General features: G+C 34.0%; 2 protein-coding genes and 1 long non-coding RNA gene across 4 annotated transcripts in view; 1 reads left to right on the top strand and 2 right to left on the bottom strand.

The window, feature by feature from the left end:
• The first annotated feature begins 1,005 nt into the window (after positions 1–1,005).
• LOC135131749 (very long chain fatty acid elongase 4-like) lies at positions 1,006–2,034 on the top strand. Its single transcript, XM_064059597.1, has 5 exons — positions 1,006–1,012; positions 1,080–1,270; positions 1,316–1,447; positions 1,505–1,759; positions 1,813–2,034. The coding sequence occupies exons 1-5, from the start codon at positions 1,006–1,008 to the stop codon at positions 2,032–2,034; spliced, it is 807 nt and encodes a 268-aa protein (XP_063915667.1).
• Positions 2,035–11,839: 9,805 nt separating this feature from the next.
• Positions 11,840–19,415, bottom strand: LOC135131985 (uncharacterized). Of its 2 annotated transcripts, none has more exons than XR_010280963.1 (3): positions 19,334–19,415; positions 12,165–12,244; positions 11,840–11,951 (listed from the first exon to the last, which is right to left on the bottom strand). It is a non-coding gene; the product is annotated as an uncharacterized LOC135131985 (long non-coding RNA). The 2 variants fall into 2 exon arrangements; XR_010280962.1 differs by lacking the exon at positions 11,840–11,951 and adding an exon at positions 11,962–12,080.
• Positions 19,416–19,433: 18 nt separating this feature from the next.
• LOC135131748 (cyclin-dependent kinase-like 4) overlaps positions 19,434–21,182 on the bottom strand; it is a gene marked incomplete at its 3' end in the record, with an annotated part of 69,396 nt that continues 67,647 nt past the window's right edge. The window contains exon 5 of the mRNA XM_064059596.1: positions 19,434–20,359. Within this exon, the coding sequence (XP_063915666.1) occupies positions 19,434–20,359 (926 nt within the window). The remainder of the gene's footprint in view (positions 20,360–21,182) is intronic.

The following is a 21,182-nucleotide window of genomic DNA, read 5'->3' as shown; positions in this document are numbered from 1 at the left end:
TTTCAAACCCGCAATATTCCAAAAGAGTAATTTTAAACCATTTTTATCTTCCCCATTCTTCTTTCCCATTCCCCTATTATGTACAAAATCTACATTCTTAAACCTAAAGTCTTTATTTGTCCCATCATTACTACCCCCCCCCCCCTTTGTGTTTCTTTCTTCGGTTAGTGCTGACCTGATTTGAGAAATTTTTCTTCCAATTTTCCTTTATTTTCATTCCATATATACATTTTGTCCCCTACTTCCAGCTTCTTATATCCCATCCTTGTTGTGTATCCTTTTTTTCTTTCCTCTTTAGCTATCTCCCTAATTCCTTTTTGAATTGTTTGCTCTTGTACTGTCCAATCAATATCAATATATGTATATTCTCTTTCCCCTCAGTTTATTTTTATTCTTCATCACCTCTTGTTTTTCCTCCCAAAGCGTCTTAACCAGTATTTTCTTGCTTTCCTCTTTCCCTATAATTATGTTTTCAACACTTTTAGTTCTACCTCAATTTCTTTTTTCAAATTTTCCTCTACTTCTGTTGCATCTGTTCTTTCCCTTATTTCCATACCCGTAATTATGAAATTGTTTCTTCTTTCTTGCCTCTCTTTCTTTTCCACCTTCTTCTCTGAATTATTGATTCTTTCTTCGAAGCTTCTCTCCTTTTGTTACCATTCTTCTCTTTCTCTTTCCAGTATTCCATTTATTGTCTGTAATTCTTGTCACTGATTAGTACTTACTGGTGTCACTGTGATGTTCGATTGGAGCAAGTCCGTTTCTGACGTAATCTTCTTCTTATTTTTGTTTGGGCTACCTGTAGCTGAAAAATTTACCACAGGAATGTACACATAAGCACAAGCACTTTACTGCGGTTAATCTTTTACTTTATCGCCGCTTGCACTATCGTGTCGTCACACTTAATTATTATTTAAAATATTTTATCATTTCGTATAGCTAATACAAGTAGCAGCACTTCAGAAGCAATTTCACGAGCGTAAACTTACCGTAATTTTAACAACAATGGGAAGTAAGTTATTCTTGTTCAAAAAACTTTCGCCTGCACGATTCATTATAGACATTTAATATTTTTTCAGTCGCTGAAATTTGTCAGTTTACGCTTCTGCAAACACCACTCCACCCTTTAATCCTCATAGTTTCCTACCTTTTATTCGTGCTCAAACTGGGACCAATCTGGATGAAGAACAGGCAGCAGTTTGAGATGAAAAAAGTCCTGATGTTGTACAACACGTCTCAAATATTTTTCAACGCGTCCCTCTTCGTTGAGGTGAGTTAAAAAAGGTGATGCTAATTTTTTTTACCAAAATTTCAGTTAGTGCCACTTTTATTCAAATTAAATCTTTTCTGTGGACCCATTGAAAAGTCAGAACTTACAATGTATTCCACATTGATGGTACTTTGTTACAAGTACATCTTGCTCAAAGTGTATGATATGGTAGAGACGGTAAATCCATCAACTCTTGGTGATATAAGTACCTATAATAGGGACGTATTTTTCCAGGGATTTTTCGTCCTCCGAAAAAGTCATAGGCAAATAACCTTTCTACATGTTTATCATCATGTTGTAATATTTGGTACATCTTGGATATGCGCCAAATATTTTTTAGAAAGTAGGAAGTACCCTCTGGGCCCAATTTTGGTTTTTGGTGTTTGGAATACGTTTGTGCATTCCTTAATGTACACATACTACTTGCTCAGTATTAACGGAAGTTTAAGACAATTATGGTGGAAGAAGTGCATCACTTTGCTACAACTTGTATGTACACTGTTACATCTTCACCTAGAATATATACATGTATGGTATTTTAGGCTCAGCACTCTACGATGCTTGTTACCACTGCCGTTGACGCAATAAATGATAAATGTCCGTATCCAATGCACATGCAATTGGTTGGCCTAATTAATTTCTCACTCATGGTTTATCTCTTTAGCAGATTTTACCTGGAAGCTTATTGCGCCAAAAACAAAAATTTTGACAGAATTGGCGCTTCGGGAATGTTACTCACACTTCCACGTAATCATTCGGAATAGTAATAAAAATTGTACACGCTGGTGAAAGTTTGTAGTCAGTTTACTTAATATATTGGTTTTTGTTCTTATTTTGCAGCCTTTGTTTACAATATTTCTCCTGATCCAAATTTTATTTAATCCCCGACTTTATACAAAGTCTCTGAATAGTAAGCAGTGCTTTAATACTCTACAAACTGGATGTTTTAGGTTCTTCTTAAAGAAATTCCTTTTTTCAAAGAAGGCTTAAAACCCTTACATTGTTTCCCAAATTGTTCATACATATGTTAGAATTTTCGAGGTCATCTAGAACCCTATAAATTTTTTATTGTAATAAAGGCAACTTTTTTGGTAGTGCTCTACTACTACATTTAGGTATATACTGCCTCTACATCATATATTCCATTTTTAGAAAAGTAACTTTAGTTATACGTACTGAACCTTCTATAGTAAGTTATAAGCATTTTTGAAGCGTCCGTCTCTGTCTATAAATGACTAATAATAATACGCTGGATAATTAAACCGTCACCATTATCATTATCAAGTGCTAGTTCACAATATACAGTATCTACTAGTTTTGTTTATTTTTACTTTTCATGGTCATGCCTATCAATATTATCCATTCACGATCTTTATACCTATAGTAAAGTAGGCTTTGATATTTTTTCTTTAAGTTGGATTAAGTGATTTGATGATTTAGTTTTTTGTCTGTCAGTAGTCTGACTGACATTTGCTTTGAGCTGGATTGCCACTTTTCTACTTCATTTATATCTGGCAAGCGAAAACCAACGGATTTATTTACAAATTATATGTTTCGGAAAGACCTGCAACGACAAATTTGGCAACTTAATGAAAAAAACGAATATTTCACTCTTTTGGCATATTCTAGGGAACAGTTGGAATTTAAAGGGGGGCGAACCACATTATACAAAATTCTTAAGTCAATGGGTTATAAACACAGGGAAGTAAATGGTCGCAAAATTCTATGTGAACAAAAACATGTGATTGCAGCCAAAATTACTTTTTTGAGAACAGATTTACAGTTTCTAAATTCTTGTGAAAATTTGACTTTCGGGTATTTGGATGAAACATGGATCGATCAAAATGGTTCGCCCATTCGTCGCTGGGTGCAGGATACTGATCTAAAAAGCAATCCCACCAAAATTAAAAGTGAAGGATCAAGGTTTACTATTCTCCACGCGGGTTGTTCAACGGGGTTCTTGAACAATTTTTTAAATTCAAAAAATAACGATAGAGACTATCATAAAACGATGGACGGGACAATTTTTCAAAATTGGGTGGTTAATCAGCTCATTCCTGCTTTGGCAAAGTTGAACCAAAAATGTATGGTGGTTTTAGACAATGTATCATTCGATTCAGTTGGATAAACCACCCACTTTTTCTAGTAAAAAATACGAAATGCAAGAATGGTTCTTTAAACATAGTGTTGAATTTGACAAAAAATTTTCGAACAAACAGTTGTGGGATTTAATTAAACCCTTCAGAAACAATTGAAAAAAAGATATTTGGTAAACGAGACATTAAGAAAAAGTGGCCATGAAGTTCTTAGATTACCTCCGTACCATCATCAGTATAATCCAATTGAAATGGCGTGGGGATTTTGTAAGAACTATTACAACAAGCATATAAATTCTCAACCTTCATTAAAAAATAGGGTGGAGAATTTATGGCTTGAGACGCTTTCTAAATGTACTCCAAGCATGTGGCAAAATTTTTGTAAACAATGTAAAAAACTTATTTTGGCAGATTGGTAAAAATATGGGAAATCTTTCGTACAAATCTATACCTCCTTTCATTATTTCGCTAGGTAAATCTGATTCAGAATCTGAATTTGAAAATGACGGTGATGATACAGATTTTCATAGCGAAATAATGGAAATGGGGTGAATTATAGCTTGTCGGGGGGTGATATTTTTACGCATCTTTCGTTCTAAATTTACCAAGGTAGTATGTGAAAAACTACCTGACGTACAATCGCACGCAAATGTTTTGAGCCTATGGGCGGATCGTTTTTGCCTGCCCTCACCGAAGAAGGCGGTCCAAATCCTTCAAGGGCAGAATTTGTAGGTAGGCTCAAACTACAACGAAATTCACATTTTACCCTATAAAATTTTATTGACAATAACGGGACGGACAGTAGTTATATCATTTGTTTAATATACATTTGGTAAGAAATATTTATGGCTCACACCAGTTCTCTCGAATTTGTCGGAGAAGATTTAGCAGGTAGTTGTTCCCATAAAATAATGGTCACTTTCGTTCGTGAGTAACGATGGTCCGGACATGAATTATTTTGCTTTCTAACATCTTTCGACCAATTGTTCCGTATAAAAAATTGCATCACTTTTTCAAATAAAATACTCTTAAAAAGAAAACGATATTGTCGTTGAGTGACATGTAACTGGCATAATAATAAAAACGTGCCATTTTTGTTAACTGATATTTTTTTCATAAATGTTGCAAAATTATTAATTTTGTCTAATCATCCCCACCAATAATGTGATGCCGTCACTTCAAATTTATGCATAATAAATGGGTTTTAAATTGTATACAGTAACATAGTCCTACACATGTAGTTTATGACTCCGTGTTGAGTTTTTATCCGAAACGTCCAGATTTTTGGAAAAAAAATCAAAATTATAAAACAATATTTTGCAATTTAATTTTGAATTTGCAAAATCGAATACTTTGAAATCTTGCAGATGTTTTAAAATCATGATAAACATGATACATTTTTAATTAAAATATATTTGCTTATCCCCTCTAAAAAATGTATGACGTCACCTCAAAATTTTGCAGAATATATCCTATGATGAGTTTTATACTTGTGATTTATCACTGCATTAATATTTTTTATATTTGGTTATACAGGGTGTCTCAAAAAAGTTAATGACTGACTCAATTTATTTTATTGAAGAAATCAAGAATAGCAAAACTGAATACTTTGAAATATTGTAGATGTTTTGAAGTTTTTGTAGCATGGTAACTTTTTCCAAAATTTGATTAATCAAATATGCGCAAAATCAAAAATCGGAAAAACTGAAATTCACTAATGCAAAAAACAGAAAATCGAAAAATACAAATCGTAAAAATCGAAAATCAAAAAATGGCTAATCAAAAAATCGAAAATTCAATGAATCAAATACCTAGGTCGATCGAAAAGTGGAAATTCACAAACCTCAAAAATTTGTAATATTGAAAATTAAAAAAATCAAAAAGAAAAATAAAAAAAATCGGAAATTAAAATAATCAAAATATATAAAGCAAAATAAATTGCAAAGCCTAAAAACTGAAAGGAACAGAAAAATCGAAAAAGCAAAAAATTGGAAAAACAAAAATTCGAAAAATCTAAAATCGAAAAAGTGAAAAATCCAAAATCTGAATAAAGAAACTTGGAAATTCTGAAAATTGGAAAATCGAAAACCAAAAAATCGGAAAGTAACAAAATTGAAGTCTAACAGTTGAGAATGGAAAAATTTAAAAACCGAAAATTCTAAAAATCGACAATGGACAAATTGAAAATCGCAAAATTTAAATTGAAAAATTGAACATAGAAAAATCGATGAATTGAAAAATCGAAAATTCGACTACTCAAATTTTCTAAAAATCGAAAAATCATAAAACTGAAAAATCCAAAATTCTAATCATTGAAAGTCTGAAAACTGAAAATCGAAAATTCTGAAAAGCGGGAAATAGAATAACGAAAAATTTAAAAGAAAGAAAACTGAAGTCTAAAAACCGAAGAATGGAAAAATTAAAAATCAAAAATTCGAAAAATCAAAACCGAAAAATTCAAAGATTTAAAAAGAAAATCGAAAAATCAAAAATCTGAAAATTGAAACTCGAAAATATGGAAAATCGAAAAGTAAAAAAATTGAAGTCTAAAAGCTGAAAAATGGAAAACTGAACAATCGAAAATTCGAAAACCAAATATCGAAAAATCGAAAAGCCGAAAAATCCAAAATTTGATAAATCAGATATGCGAAAAACATAAAATCTGAAAATACAAAACTGGAAAATCAAAAATCTAAAAATGGAAAAACCGAAAATCGAAAATTCAATGAATCTAATACGTAGGTCGATCGAAAAACTGGAAATTCACAAATCTGAAAAATCGAAAATTTGCAAGATTGAAAAACCGAGAATTGAAAAATCAAAAAACCGAAAAATGGAAAAATCAAAGATCGAAAAATAGGAAAACCGAAAATTCGAAAATTCATAATATTGAAAACTCGACAATTCAAAAATCAACTGGAAAAAAATAATCGAAAAATCGAAAAGTAAACAAATTGCAAGCCTAAAAACTGACGAACAGAAAAATCGAAAAATCGTAAAATCAAAACGTGGAAAATCGAAAACTGGAAATTGAAAAATCGAAGATTGGAAAATCGAAAAATCGAAAATCGGAATATCGAAAAGTAAAAAAATTGAAGTCTAAAAGCTGAAAAATGGAAAACTGAACAATCGAAAATTCGAAAACCAAATATCGAAAAATCGAAAAACCGAAAAATCCAAAATTTGATAAATCAGATATGCGAAAAACAGAAAATCTGAAAATACAAATCTGGAAAATCAAAAATCTAAAAATGGAAAAACCGAAAATCGAAAATTCAATGAATCTAATACGTAGGTCGATCGAAAAACTGGAAATTCACAAATCTGAAAAATCGAAAATTTGCAAGATTGAAAAACCGAGAATTGAAAAATCAAAAAACCGAAAAATGGAAAAATCAAAGATCGAAAAATAGGAAAACCGAAAATTCGAAAATTCATAATATTGAAAACTCGACAGTTCAAAAATAAAAAAACTGGAAAAAAATAATAGAAAAATCGAAAAGTAAACAAATTGCAAAGCCTAAAAACTGACGAACAGAAAAATCGAAAAATCGTAAAATCAAAACGTGGAAAATCGAAAACTGGAAATTGAAAAATCGAAGATTGGAAAATCGAAAAATCGAAAATCGGAATATCGAGAATCGACAAATTAAAAAACCGAAAAATCGAAAAATTAAAAAATCGGAAAACGAAAAATTAAAAAAAAACGAAAATTCAAAAATCGAATAATCCGAAACTAAAATAAAAGAAAAGTGGAAAAGTAAAAATTGCAAAGTCTCAAAACTGACGAACAGAACAATCGAAAAATAAAAAAAAATCGAAAAATATCTAAACATGGAAAATCGAAAAATCGAAAATCGGAAAATGGAAAAACCGAAAAATCAAAAATCGAAAACTCGAAAATTCGATGAAACAATACTCGAAAAAGCGAAAAGTAAAAAAATTGCAAGGCCTAAAAATTGAAAAATCAAAAAATCGAAAAAATGAAAATCGAAAAAACGACGATCGAAAAAAAATCAAAAAATCGAAAAGTGGAAAATCGGAAAGTAACAAAATTGAAATCTAAAAGCTGCAAATTGCACAACCATAAAAACTGAAACAAACAGAAAAATCGAAAAACCACAAAAGCGGAAAAACGAAAATCGAAAAATCGCAAATCGAAAAATCGTAAAATCAGAAAATGGAAAATCGAATTTAATCGAAAGTTGAAAAATTGAAGGTCGAAAAATAAAACAACCGAAAAATCGAAAAATGTTATGATTAATGGAAAATCGAAAAATCGAGAATAGAATAATTAAAAAACCGGAAAATTGAAAAATCGGAAATCGAAGAATTAAAAACGTAAAATCGAGAATTCAAAATTCAAAAAAATCGGAAAGTAATCGAAAAATGCAAAAAAATTGCAAAGTCTAAAAACTGACGAACAGAAAAATAAAAAAATCTAAAAATGGAAAGACGAAAAATCGAAAATTGAAAGAATGGCAAATTAAAAAATCGAAACATCGAAAAATCAAAAAAACGAAAAATTAAAAAACCGAAAAACGAAAAAACTGAAAACTCGAAAAATCAAAATACCGCAAATTTGAAAAATCAGAAAATTAGAAAGTAATAAAATCGAAAATTTGATAGAAAAATGGAAACTGAAAAATCTAATTCGATGAAGCTGTTGGTCGAAAAAACGAAAAATCGAAAATCGAAGTGACCTTTTTTTGAGACAGGCTGTATAAGTAAATCTAAAAAATATTACTGCAATGATAAATCACAGGTATAGACTCATCATATCAAATTTTACGATGACGTCATGCATTTTTTGGCGAAGATAAGCAAATACATTTTGATCGTGGCTTTGAAAGTATTCTTCGACTTTCGTTCCATTTCAAAATTTACTCTTTGTATATTTCAGTGGTCACAACGAGTTCACTAACTATGCTGAATATGCAAAGATTAAATTTGTCACCGAAAAGATGTCGGAAGTAATAAATTATCCTGTCGGTCGAAGAACGTATGGTCCGGTGTTACACCTCGACCCAAGAGAGACCGCAGTAAAGGATAACAAATGGAACGGATAAAATAAAGCGTCAAATATGATTGATAAACTTTAAACCAAAATTAAGATGTTTATAAACTGAACATTTTTTTTGCTTTTTGAAATGTAGTACACTTAAAAAAATGTCCGTGACTTACTTTAATGTGAATTTTATAACTATGGTCGGCACAATTAGACCTAATATTAGTGTGATTTTGAGCATATTCTCGATGTTATTAGAGCAGGACAGGTTTTTTTTTTTTCTAACTAATTGACAAGATTTCAAAGTATTCAGTTTTGCAATTCTTGATTTCTTCAATAAAATAAATTGACTCAGTATCTACAAAACCCTGTATCTATAAACAAATCCATAAAATATTAATGGAATGGTAAATCACAAGTATAGACTCATCATATTCTGGACATTTTAGATAGGGTTAAAATTAAAACTAATTCAGAGTAAGAATTTGGTCAACACGTAAATTTCGTTGTAGTTTGAGCCTACCTACAAATTCTGCCCTTGGACGATTTGGACCGCCTCCTTCGGTGACGACCGGTAAAAATGATCCGCCCATAGGCTCAAAACATTTGCGTGCGGTACAACAAAATAAGTATAATTTTAGTTAGATCATCTGTTACTGTGCATCAAATTTTAAGCATTTTCATTTTTTTTGTAACTCTTCATGGACCTGGAGAAAGGGTATAGTAACGTTCTTATTAATAAGCGTTTGGAAGTACTTAGTAAAAGCAAATAAAGAGCATTTACGTAAACATTAGTAATAGCTATAGGGGCAAGTGGTACGAAATGGGACGTAAAAAAACTTTTCTTCATAATTTTGGCAAATTTAGATTTTTTCAAATCATATATTGTTTTACTGTTAGGTAAACGGTGTCGGGTAATGTAATCAACCCCCAAAACTTAAAAAACAAATTTTTTAACGTAAAAAAAAAGTTATACCACTATGTACCATTTGTCCCATAATAAACCACCGGGTGGTATACAGTGGGAAACGACAGTGTATATACTGGGACTATTCAAACGCAACTCATTATGAACAAATCTACTCACACAAAAAGTTTATAAGAATAATATGTATTTTTAGTAATGTACAAGGAACATATAAGTTACAAAAGGTTGTATTGACTAAGATCTAAATTGAACGAAAGTTGTCGGATCGAACTCTGCGTCGCACCGGACACAAATGGTTTGGGCAATTTTAGAATTATGTTTTCCTTGTCAACGAAGTCTTCGTCATCTTTGTCAGGAAAAACAAATTTAGAACCAAGTAATTTTTTTTTAAATCTTACTTCAAACTCCTCATTTCGTATTGCCTTTACTTGTCCAACGTAGTGCCGAACAGTCTTTTTTGTAGCATATTTAACCAAAATGTAATCTTCTACCAAAACTTCATCTAAATTGTTATTGAAATCTTCTTCTTCTGTAAAACTCTCCATGTCTGTAGAATCATTCGCAAACTCCTATTCATTCACGTCTTCAGAATCTGAACTTTCCTCAAATACCTTCTTCTTTACCTTATTAGGTTGCAACTTCTTCGTTTGTTTTAATAATCTTATTCGATGTTCCTCTTCAATTTTCTTTTTAACTGGTGTATCAGTTAAAATAATTGTTGACTGCGCTTTCTTTCTGCCTTTTCTTGTATTCTTTCTAGTAACTTTCCCAACTTGTCGTTGGGCAGATGATGCTAGTATTTTAGGGGGTCTGTGTACAGTTGTAATACCTGTTTCATCACAATTGAAGATTTGTGTTGGTTGAAAATTAAATTTGCCCAACACTTCCCGTAAATTGGTAAAAAATTGCCCAATATTATGTTTATTGAAACTAGTCGCTCTACTCAAACTAGTCGCCTCTGGAGTACGAAGTGCAAGATCGGGATTTCGTTTTCGAAAACAGTGAGCCCATTCCACTCCAGCCATTTTATTTTTTTCCCATGATTGTGGCACATTTTTTCCATTTGCTATGGCAAATCTATAGGCCAATTCCCGAGTTGATTTGAGTGTCAAACCCTCAAACCATAGCACATTTGCGCAGCTTCAATCAAATATTGTCTTAGAAGAGTTTCTTCCTCCGTAGTAAAAACGCATTTCAAACCATGTTCTCGGGAAAAATTAAATCTCTCCTTGTCTTCATCTTCCAAACTTTTATATTTCGTAATTTTCCTATGAAGAGCAGATTTACTAACTTCATACTGGTCTGCTGCTTGTCGTATAGTCATATTTCTTGAAATACCTCATGGACGGCATTACGTATTTTCTCTCTGCTTTCTCGTAGACGCAATTGACTTTCGAGAAACCTTTTTGCCATACTTCTCCTTGGATATTTGGGCATATTGGACTCCTACCAACATTTTTTTTTTCAGAGTTATATATGATACAACGCTTAAGTTAAGTATAATTGTCCCACTATATACCAGACTGTCCCAGTAAATACCGTCATGCATAAATGAAAATCAGGTACGATTTTATTAAAGTGATAGGGCTCTTATGAATTGCAACACATGCACTAGCTTAGATTCATGTTTTTGAAGTTATGGCGAAAAATTGCAAGAATTTCATGTATATTGAACAAAAATACGCCCATCAACATGTTTCTCGTAACCACACACAGAACAGTTCTTACCGAAATCAGTTGGTGTATTACAAAAATACTTTTAAATGGCAACCACTGCGTTATCACCCACGTTTACTAGGATGTTGTAGAACTGAATCTTAAAATTCTAGTTGCACTGCTTCGATTAAATTTTGTGTTATACAAGAAATCTCACTATGTACCGCGTCCCACTATGTACCACTTGCCCCTATAGATAAATCATTCAATTTAAGGCCGGAAAAGTGTTTCAGAAGAGCTAAACCCATCAAACCACTAGAGCAAGGTTGTTGTCTTTTATCAACCCTTATAGTAATCTTAGAAAAGTGAAAAAAGAAGTTGGAAGATATGGAAACAGGCTGTTCACAAAGGTCGAAATTTCCATTTCTAAGAAGAGTGGGTGAGCAGAACGAACTGATGATTGAGAATTAAAGATGAGACGCTAAATGTGGCATGCGACAATAGTCGTATTTAGAACCCCCATTCACATAAAAACAATGTTTAAGTGAAATTTTAGTGTTTGTTCCTTAATAACTGTTTTAAATAGCGTGAAGTTTTATACTTTCTAAGAAATGGATACCGTTAACTTGGTTATTGCTACTGAAAACTGAAAGTATCGCCAATAATGTTTATATTTCTGGCATATTTTTTAACCTTTAATTTAATAAAACATAACCTAACGAAAAAAGTTCAGGGAATATTTATATAGCAGATCGTGAACGGATAATACATCCGAATTCAAGTTGTCATTCGGGGTATTACGGGGTATTGTTAGTTGCATCGTCGTAAAAAGAAACACCATATAAATATACATTTATTTAAATCATATAACATGGTACATAATAATTGAGTCTATATAATAAAAAATTAAATTTCTCCTTTTTCTTTAACAGACAAAGGAAGTGAAATATCCAAAATATTGAGTTTCCTTTTAGCTTTCTTATATCTGTAGGCCTAAAATGAAAACAACTTTTACAAAACCAGCAACCTATATACAAACGTTGAGTATGAAAATCACATCAGAGGAAAACTATTTGAGTTTTTGGATGGTGAAAGTTTTTGTGAGGTAGATGATTGTATTCTCTGAAAGAAAATTGTGGTGTTAGTATGGAGGGTGAAACTACATGTCAGGGATATTTATTTTTACTGGTTAAAATTAGTACTCACTGGTGTCACTGTGATGTTCGATTGGAGCAAGTCCGTTTCTGACGTGATCTTCTTCTTATTTTTGTTTGGGCTACCTGTAGCTGAAACAGCAAATATAGAACTTACAAAAAAATTCACCAGGAATGTACAAATGTAACTTTTAAACAAACCCATTTTGCACCATTTTGTTATCTTAAACAGACTTGTAGATCGTGATTTTAACAACAATGGGAAGTAAGTTAATCTTATTTAATATCTGTTTTTTTGGACACTAGTGTACTGTTGTTGTGAAAAAAATTCAGTTCGGTATTAATTTTTTAAATCTGATATTTTTTCAGTCGCAGAAATTTGCCATTTTACGCTTATGCAATCACCACTCCAGGCTTTAATTCTCATAGTTTTCTACCTTTTATTCGTCCTCAAACTGGGACCAATCTGGATGAAGAACAGGCAGCAGTTTGAGATGAAAAAAGTCCTCAAATATTTTTCAACGCGTACCTCTTCGTTAAAAAGGGTGATGCTAATTTATTTTACCAAAATTACAGTTAGTGCCCCTTTTATTCAAATTAAATCGTTTTTGTGGACCCACTGAAGAGTCAGAACTTACAATGTATTACACATTGATGGTACTTTGTTACAAGTACATCTTGCTCAAAGTATATGATATGATAGAGACGGTAAATCCATCAACTCTTGGTGATATAAGTACCTAGGTACGTATTTTTCCAGGGTTTTTTCGTCCTCCGAAAGAGCCACAGACAGATAACCTTTTTACATGTTTTTCATGTTGTAATATTTGGTAGGTACATCCTGGATAGGCGCCAAATATTTTTTAGGAACTAGGAAGTACCCTTGCTACAAATTGTATGTACACCGTTACATCCTCGCCCAAAATATATACATCTATGGTATTTTAGGCTCAGCACCGTACGATGGTTTTTACGATTGCCGTAGATACAACAGAATCTGAATACCCATATCCAAGATACCTGCATTTTTGTGCCCTAATTAATTTCTCGCTCATGATTTATCTCTTCACCAGATTTTATCTGGAAGCCTATTGCGGTAAAAACAAAAAAGTTGACAAAATTAATGGTCCTGGAAAGTTGCTGACACCTACACGGATTCATTCAGAATAAGATAAAATTGTACACGCTAGTAAAAGATTATAGTCATTTTAAAATATTGGGTTTTATTTTTATTTTACAACCGTTATTTTTATGCATTGTATACATAGTGTATACAAATATATTGTAACAGAGTAAATATTGAATTGTCTATAATCGTCTACGTAGGTTTGAAACCACTTTAAACAATTAAGTCATATCATCACCATTATTATTATCGTTAACCATAGAGAGGCCTAGATGTTACTAGAATTTTTTTTTCTGTTCATGGTCATGTACGGACAAGTGCATTTTATGTAATCTAATCTACCTGAGCGGCATAGAGAAAATTTGATAAAACTGAAATTAAAAGTGTATTTGGAAGGTAGATAGTCAATGCTCGCAGCTACTAATTTTAATGGCGAAATTTGATGTTTATTGGGCTAACATTAATATTTTCGACAAATGTAGTGTCTTTCTTTTCTTTTCCCTCTCGTTTTTCTTCTTCCAATCCTCATTTTCCTTTCCAGTATCATATCTACCAAATTTGTGGTTCGTAGTTTTTGCCTAGCATTCCTGCTGTGGTTTTCCTTTTCTCCCTTTATCTCAATCTTTTTATTTTGAACGGTAAAATTTATCTCTTGGATTTGTTTTTTTCGACTACAATCATCGCTTCTGATTTCCAGACTACAAAAGTCAGATTCTTTTGTCCATTTACAGCTTGAATTCTTCAGCTGTTTCTTTTATATTTGTATGATCCAGAAGTGGTCCCAATAAAAGACTCTGAAGTACTGAGCTCGGGAAGATTTTTGCTTTAACTTTTTCGTCACAAGTTTTCAAATTTCGTTTGGTCTTTCTTCAGGGTTTGCTAATCAGATTTCAGTCATTAAACCGTCCATCAAGCTCTTGAAACGCACGCAAGTACGCAAATCACATAAATGTACTCCAAATTTCTTTACATTAAGTACCCGAACGTTTCGTCGTTTTATTAGGAGTGACGACAGTATTTTTCGACCATAGATGACTTTGGTATTAGTTCAACAACGACGTGAAATGAAAATGATATAAATTGTGACGTTGGAAAAGGACGAGGTCAAGTCAGGTAAGGTTAAGCAGGTCAGGACAGAACAACTTAGATCAGAAATAGTAGAATCCAAAGAATCCAACGAATACAAAGAATCGAAAGAATACAAATAATACAAGAAATACAAAGAATCAAAACAATCCAAAGAATCCAAAAAACCCAAAAAACCCGAGGAATCCAAAGAATTCTAAGAATCCAAAGAAACCAAAGAACCCCAAGAACCCGAAGAATCCAGAGAATCCAAAGAATACAAAGAACCCGAAGATTCCCAAGAATCCGAAGAATCCGAAGAATCCTAAGAATCCCAAGACTCCAAATACTCTATAGAATGCAAAGAATACAAAGAACCCAAAGAACCCGAAAAACCTGGAGAATCCGAAGAATACGAAGAATCCAAAGAATCCAGAGAATCTAAAGAATCCACAGAATCCAAAGAACCCAAAGAATCCAAAGAACCCAAAGAATTCAAAGAATCTGAGAAATCCAAGAAATTCAAGAAATCCAAAAATCCAAACATCCAGAGAACCCAGAGAATCCAAAGAAACCAAAAAACCCGAAGAACCCCAAGAACCCGAAGAATCCGAAGAATCCAAAGAACCCAAAAAATCCAGAAAATCCAAATAATCGAAAGAATCCATAGAATCCAAGGAATCCGGATTATACAGATAATCCAGAGAATCCACAGAATCCAAAGGACCTAAAGAGCCCAAAGAACCCACAGAATCCAAGAAATTCAAAAAATCAAAAATCTCTGTATATCCAAGGAACTAAAGAACCCGTAGAATCCGAAGAATTCCAAGAATCCAAAGAAACCAAAGGATCCATAGAATCCAAACAATCCACAGACTCCAAAGAATTCAAAGAATCCAGAAAATCCGAAGAATCCAAATAATCCAAAAAGAACCCAAATATCCAGGATCCAAATAATTCATAGAATCGAGAGAATCCAGAGAACCCAGAGAATCTAAAGAATCCGAGGAAAACGAAAAATCCGAAGAACCCGAAGAACTCTTAAGAATCCAAAAAATTCAGAGAATCTAGGGAATCCAGAAAATCGGAAGAATTCGAAGAATCCGAACAATCCTAAGAATCCGAAGAATCCAAAGAATCCGGAGTATCCAGAGAATCCAAACAATCCACAGAATCCAAAGAATTCAAACAACCTAAAGAGGCCAAAGAACCCACAGAATCCAAGAAATCAAAAAAATCAGAAAAATCCAGATAATCCAGAAAATCCAAAGAACCGAAGAACCCGAAAAATCCCAAGAATCTAAAGAAAACAAAGAATCCGGAGAACTCAAAATCCAAAGAATCCAAGAAATCTAAGAAATTCAAGAAATCCAAAAAATCTAAAAAATTCAGAAAATCCAGAGATCCAAAAAATCCAAAGAAACTAAAAACCCGAAGAACCTGAAGAATCCGAAAAATTCCAAGAATCCAAAGAAACCAAAGAACCCGAAGAGCCCGAAGAATCCCCAGAATCCAAAAAAATCCAGATAATCCAGAAAATCCAAAGAATCCAAAGTATCCAAAAGAACCCAAATATCCATAGAATCCGAAGAATCCAAAGCATCCATAGAATCCAAAGAATCCAGAGAACCCAGAAAATCCAAAGAATCCGAAGAAACTGAAAAATACGAAGAATCCGAAGAATCCCCACAATCCTCAAAATCCAAAAAATCCAGAGAATCCAAAGAATCCAAAAGAACCCAAATATCCATAGAATCCAAAGAATCCAAATAATGCATAGAATCTAGAGAATTCAGAAAATCAGAAAATCCAAAGAATCCGAAGAAACTGAAAAATCCGAAGAACCCGAAGAATCCAAAAAATTCAGAGAATCCAGGGAATCCAGAGAATACAAGGAATCCGAAGAACTCGAAGAATCCGAAAAATTCCAAGAATTCGAAGAATCCGAAGAATCCAAATAATCCAGAGAACACAGAGAATCCAAAGAATCCGAAGAACTGGAAGAAGTCGAAAAATCCCAAGAATCCGAGGAATCCGCAGAATCCGAAGAAACCAAAGAATCCAGAGAATCCAGAGACTCCAGATAACCCAGAGAATCCAAAGAATCCGAAGAATCCGAAAAATCCGAAGAACCCAAAGAATTCGGAGTATGCAGAGAATCAAGAAAATCCAAAGAACCGAAGAACCCGAAAAATCCCAAGAATCCAAAGAAAACAAAGAATCCATACAATCCAAAGAATCCAAAGAACCCGAAGAACCCAAAAAATCCAAAGAATCCAAGAAATCCAAGAAATTCAAGAAATCCAAAAAAATTAAAAAATTCAGAGAATCCAGAAATCCAAAAAATTCAAAGAAACTAAAATCCCGAAGAATCCGAAAAATTCCAAGGATCCAAAGAGACCAAAGAACTCCAAGAGCCCGAAGAATCCGAAGAAACCGAAAAATCCGAAGAACCCGAAGAATTAAAAAAATTCATAGAATCCAGGGAATCCAGAGAATCCAAAGAATCCAAAGAATCCGAAGAACTGGAAGAAGTCGAAAAATCCCAAGAATCCGAGGAATCCGAAGAATCCGAAGAAACCAAAGAATCCAGAGAATCCAGAGACTCCAGATAACCCAGAGAATCCAAAGAATCCGAAGAATCCGAAAAATCCGAAGAACCCAAAGAATTCGGAGTATGCAGAGAATCCAGAAAATCCAAAGAACCGAAGAACCCGAAAAATCCCAAGAATCCAAAGAAAACAAAGAATCCATACAATCCAAAGAATCCAAAGAACCCGAAGAACCCAAAAAATCCAAGAAATCCAAGAAATCCAAGAAATTCAAGAAATCCAAAAAATCTAAAAAATTCAGAGAATCCAGAAATCCAAAAAATCCAAAGAAACTAAAATCCCGAAGGATCCGAAAAATTCCAAGAATCCAAAGAGACCAAAGAACCCGAAGAGCCCGAAGAATCCGAAGAATCCCCAGAATCCCAAAATCCAAAAAATCCAGAGAACCCAAAGAATCCAAAAAGAACCCAAATATCCATAGAATCCAAAGAAACCATAGAATCCAGAGAATCCAGAGAACCCAGAAAATCCAAAGAATCCACAGAATCCGAAGAACCTGAAGAATCCAAAAAATTTAGAGAATCCAGGGAATCCAGAGAATCCAAAGAATATGAAGAACTCGAAGAACCTGAAGAATCCCAAGAATCCGAAGAATCCGAGTAATCTGAAGAACCCAAAGAATCCAGAGAAACCACAGAATCCAAGAAATTCAAGAAATTCAAAAATCCAAAAACCAAAGAATCCAAAGAATCCAAAGAATCTGAAGAACCCGAAAAACTTGAGAGAACCCAAAGAATTCCAAGAATCCAAAGATTCCGAAGAACCCGAATAACCCGAAGAATCTGAAAAATTCAAAGAATCCAGAGAATCCAGAGAATCGACAGAATCCACAAAATCCAAAGAATCGAACAAACCCAAAGAACCCAAAGACCCCAAAGAACCCAAATAATCCAAACAATCCAAGAGATACAAGAAATCCAAGAGACCCCAAAATTCCAAGAAATCCGAAAAATTCGAGAAATCCGAGAAATTCGAGAAATCCAAGAAATTCCAAAAATCCAAGGAAACCAAGAAATCCAAGAAATCCAAGAACCCAAGAACGCAAAAATGCAAGAAACCAAGCAATCCAAGAAATCCCAAAAATCCAAGGAATTCAAGAAATCCAAGAAATCCTAAAAATTCAAGAAATCCTAAAAATCCAAGAAATCAAAAAAATTCAAAATATCAAAAAAATCCAAGAAATTCAAGAAATGCAAGAAATCCCAAAATTCCCAGAAATCCGAGAAATCCCAAAAATCCAAGGAATTCAAAAAATCCAAGAAATCCATGAGATCCAAGAGATCCAAGAAATACGAGAAATCCGAGAAATCCTAGAAATCCAAGAAATCAAAAAAATTCAAAATATCAAAAAAATCAAAAAAATCCAAGAAATTCAAGATTCCGAAGAACCCGAATAACCCAAAAAATCTGAAAAATTCAAAGAATCCAGAGAATCCAGAAAATCCAGAGAATCGAGAGAATCCACAAAATCCACAAAATCCAAAGAATCCAAAGAATCGAACAAACCCAAAGAACCCAAAGACCCCAAAGAACCCAAATAATCCAAACAATCCTTTTCCCAAATCGCAAAGCAGTGACGGATTTTATGAAAAGAAGATTCCAATGATTTCACCGTCAATTTTTTCAGATCTGACTAGTTCAATTTTTTACCGTAATCATGTACGCCTTTGCTCAATGATCGTTCTCTTTTTAATTGCATTAACACTAATTATTTCTGTTTTTAGTCTTTTAATTATACAAGGTGATCCAAAAATAACGGAAAAGCTCGATAGTACATTTTTAAGAAGGCTGTAAAGAACTCGAAAAAATGGTTAAAAAATCCCGGAACCAAATTTTTGAAAAATGTTAAACTTTAAATTTGAACAATTAACATCGTAATCTGATATTACATATTTTAATGTGAATTTAATTAACAGTCTAAAATTCCGATAAAAATCGTCAAAAATTACATCTCTCAACAGTAAAAAGTGACGTTGTAGCAATAATAATAATAGTAGTTCATCAAAACACATCAGAATTACGAAGTTAATTTTTCAACTTTGAAGTTTAATATTCTTAAAAGTATAGTGTCGGAAATTTTTTTAACCATTGTTTTCAACAACTCTATTATATTGTTCACTAACTCTTCGTTTACTTTCTAGATTTAGTTTCATTTTTCTTATTTTAGATGTTTTTCTTTTGTGGCTCAAACATCTACTTTGTAGCTCCTATGTATAGTTCTAGCTTAGCTGACCTGACCTGACCTGACCTGACCTGACCTGACCTGACCTGACCTGACCTGGCCTGACCTTACTATTATTATGTCATGATATAGTAGATTGACAACTAGTTAAGTCTAATCTTTATTAGTGGTAGGCAAAACTGGCTAGATTAAAAGTTACATTCACATTTTTCCAAAAAAAATCAATAAACACTTACCTCCCGGCAAATTCGGCAACGTAAAAACATCATTCCTCGCCTTCTGCTCCTTCTTTTTCGGAACCCCCGTCGAAAAACTCCCCAGCCACCCACTCCCCCCACTCTCCAAATTCCCCCCCATACTATCCGCGTTCTTTTCAAACTTTTTCAAAAACTGCGTCCTGGGGTTACTCAACAGCGGCACTTGGTTCAAATTCGACTTAACCGTGAGACTCTGCAGCAAATTCGGCGACCTCTTCGGCGGATCCCTATTGAAACTAATATTGTTGATGCTAGGGTGCAGCACGTTCGGGGACTTATTAAAGTCCCCGAGACCCGGCTGGAGTGACTGGAACTGCGGCGGCGACGGCGGCAGCAGCGGACTCTCCCCCACCCCCTCCTGCTTGACCGCGGACACCGGCCGCTCGGTCTTCTGCGAAAACTTCGCCAGACTCTCCAGCGACTTCTCCAGCATCTGCATCTCGGCCGTGCTGCCGTTCTTCTTCTCCTTCGACGAGTTCTTCTCCGACGCGTTCTTGCCCAGGTTCTGCCCCGACTTCTGCATCACGCTCAGCCTCTGGCTCGTCTTCGACAGGCTGATCAGGTTCTTGTCGTCGGCGTTCGTGAAGACGTCGTAACCGTACTTCCTCTTGATGCTGCCTTCGGCCAGGCTGAACTTCCACCTCACTTGGTCGCCTTGTTTTCTCGCCTTCGCTTCCTCTTTTTTGTCGGTCGACATGAGGATCTCAGTCTTGTACTTCCTCAGGAGCGGGTTATTGTTGAATTCCGTGTTGACTTTGTCGCGCAAGGCCGGCAAAAACTTTTGCGGGAATCTGTCGTGCACGAAGTAATTATTTCTGAGGAGTTCGTCGGAGGTCGCGCGTTCGTGGGGATCCATTTTCATACAGTAGGAGAGGAATTCGATGGCGTAGAGGGGCCAGTCGGGGAAGTGTTTGTAGAGGTCGGTGTCGCTCGAAGCCGATTTGATCATGCCGCGGAGGTGAGAACTTCTAGACATTAGGTGCTGATGGCGATGGCACGGTTTGCCTGGAAGAAGAAAAGTCGTAAAAGTTGCGTGCGAATTTTGGGTGAAATTGCAATGGGGGTATTTTTGGAACTGGTGGTGGAGACAGTTGGCGCTGGAAATGAGGTGCTAGAAGAATAAGAACGCTCATTAGTCTAAAGAGCGGATTCTAGGGCAAATGCGTTTTCATTTTGTTGTAAATAAATGTGTATCTGAGAAAACCTTTTTATTAGAACCCTACTGTTAAAAATCTACAAAAAATTCTGGAAGACAGATTTCCACGAGCTGAATGCAAAAACACAGCGTGTTTAAAGTCACGGATCAAAACTACAGACGAATATCGAAATTCCGGAGTAATTATAGATTTTCGTTAAGGATATGTTTAGAGCAATTTTGAAAAAACTTGGTAACCAACAAATGTTTATATATTTCAAAATTTTTACATTTCATGTTCGACCAAACGTAGTTCAAAATAACTTCTGGAAGATTTCGACGAGCTTATAGTCACGGACAATATTACAAACGAATATCGAAAATTGGCACAATATCGGGAAACTAAGTAGCCAAAAATTATTAAAAAAATTGCGTTCGCCTACCAATGACACGTCTATCAGGGAAAATAATTCAAAATAAAGGCAATAGGACTACTCGTTTTCGAAATATTTGGAACCAAAACAAGATTTTTAAAATAACTCAAAATTTTGTATTTCCATTTTGGTGATTTCGGAAAAATTTTAAAAATTTTCGGAGAAATGAAGCCGTAAAAACTTCTAAGAGGTCGAAATTAACTAAAGAAAATTTTTCGACGTTGCTTTCGAAAATGTCAAAAATTTCATACGGGGAGGT

The sequence above is a fragment of the Zophobas morio genome, unplaced genomic scaffold, assembly GCF_036711695.1.
Source record: "Zophobas morio isolate AGI-343-1 ecotype UQ-CSIRO unplaced genomic scaffold, CSIRO_AGI_Zmor_V1 ptg000021l, whole genome shotgun sequence".
Lineage (NCBI taxonomy): Eukaryota > Metazoa > Arthropoda > Insecta > Coleoptera > Tenebrionidae > Zophobas > Zophobas morio.
Note: the sequence above shows the minus strand (reverse complement) of the source record. Positions and strands in the feature narration are given on the sequence as shown.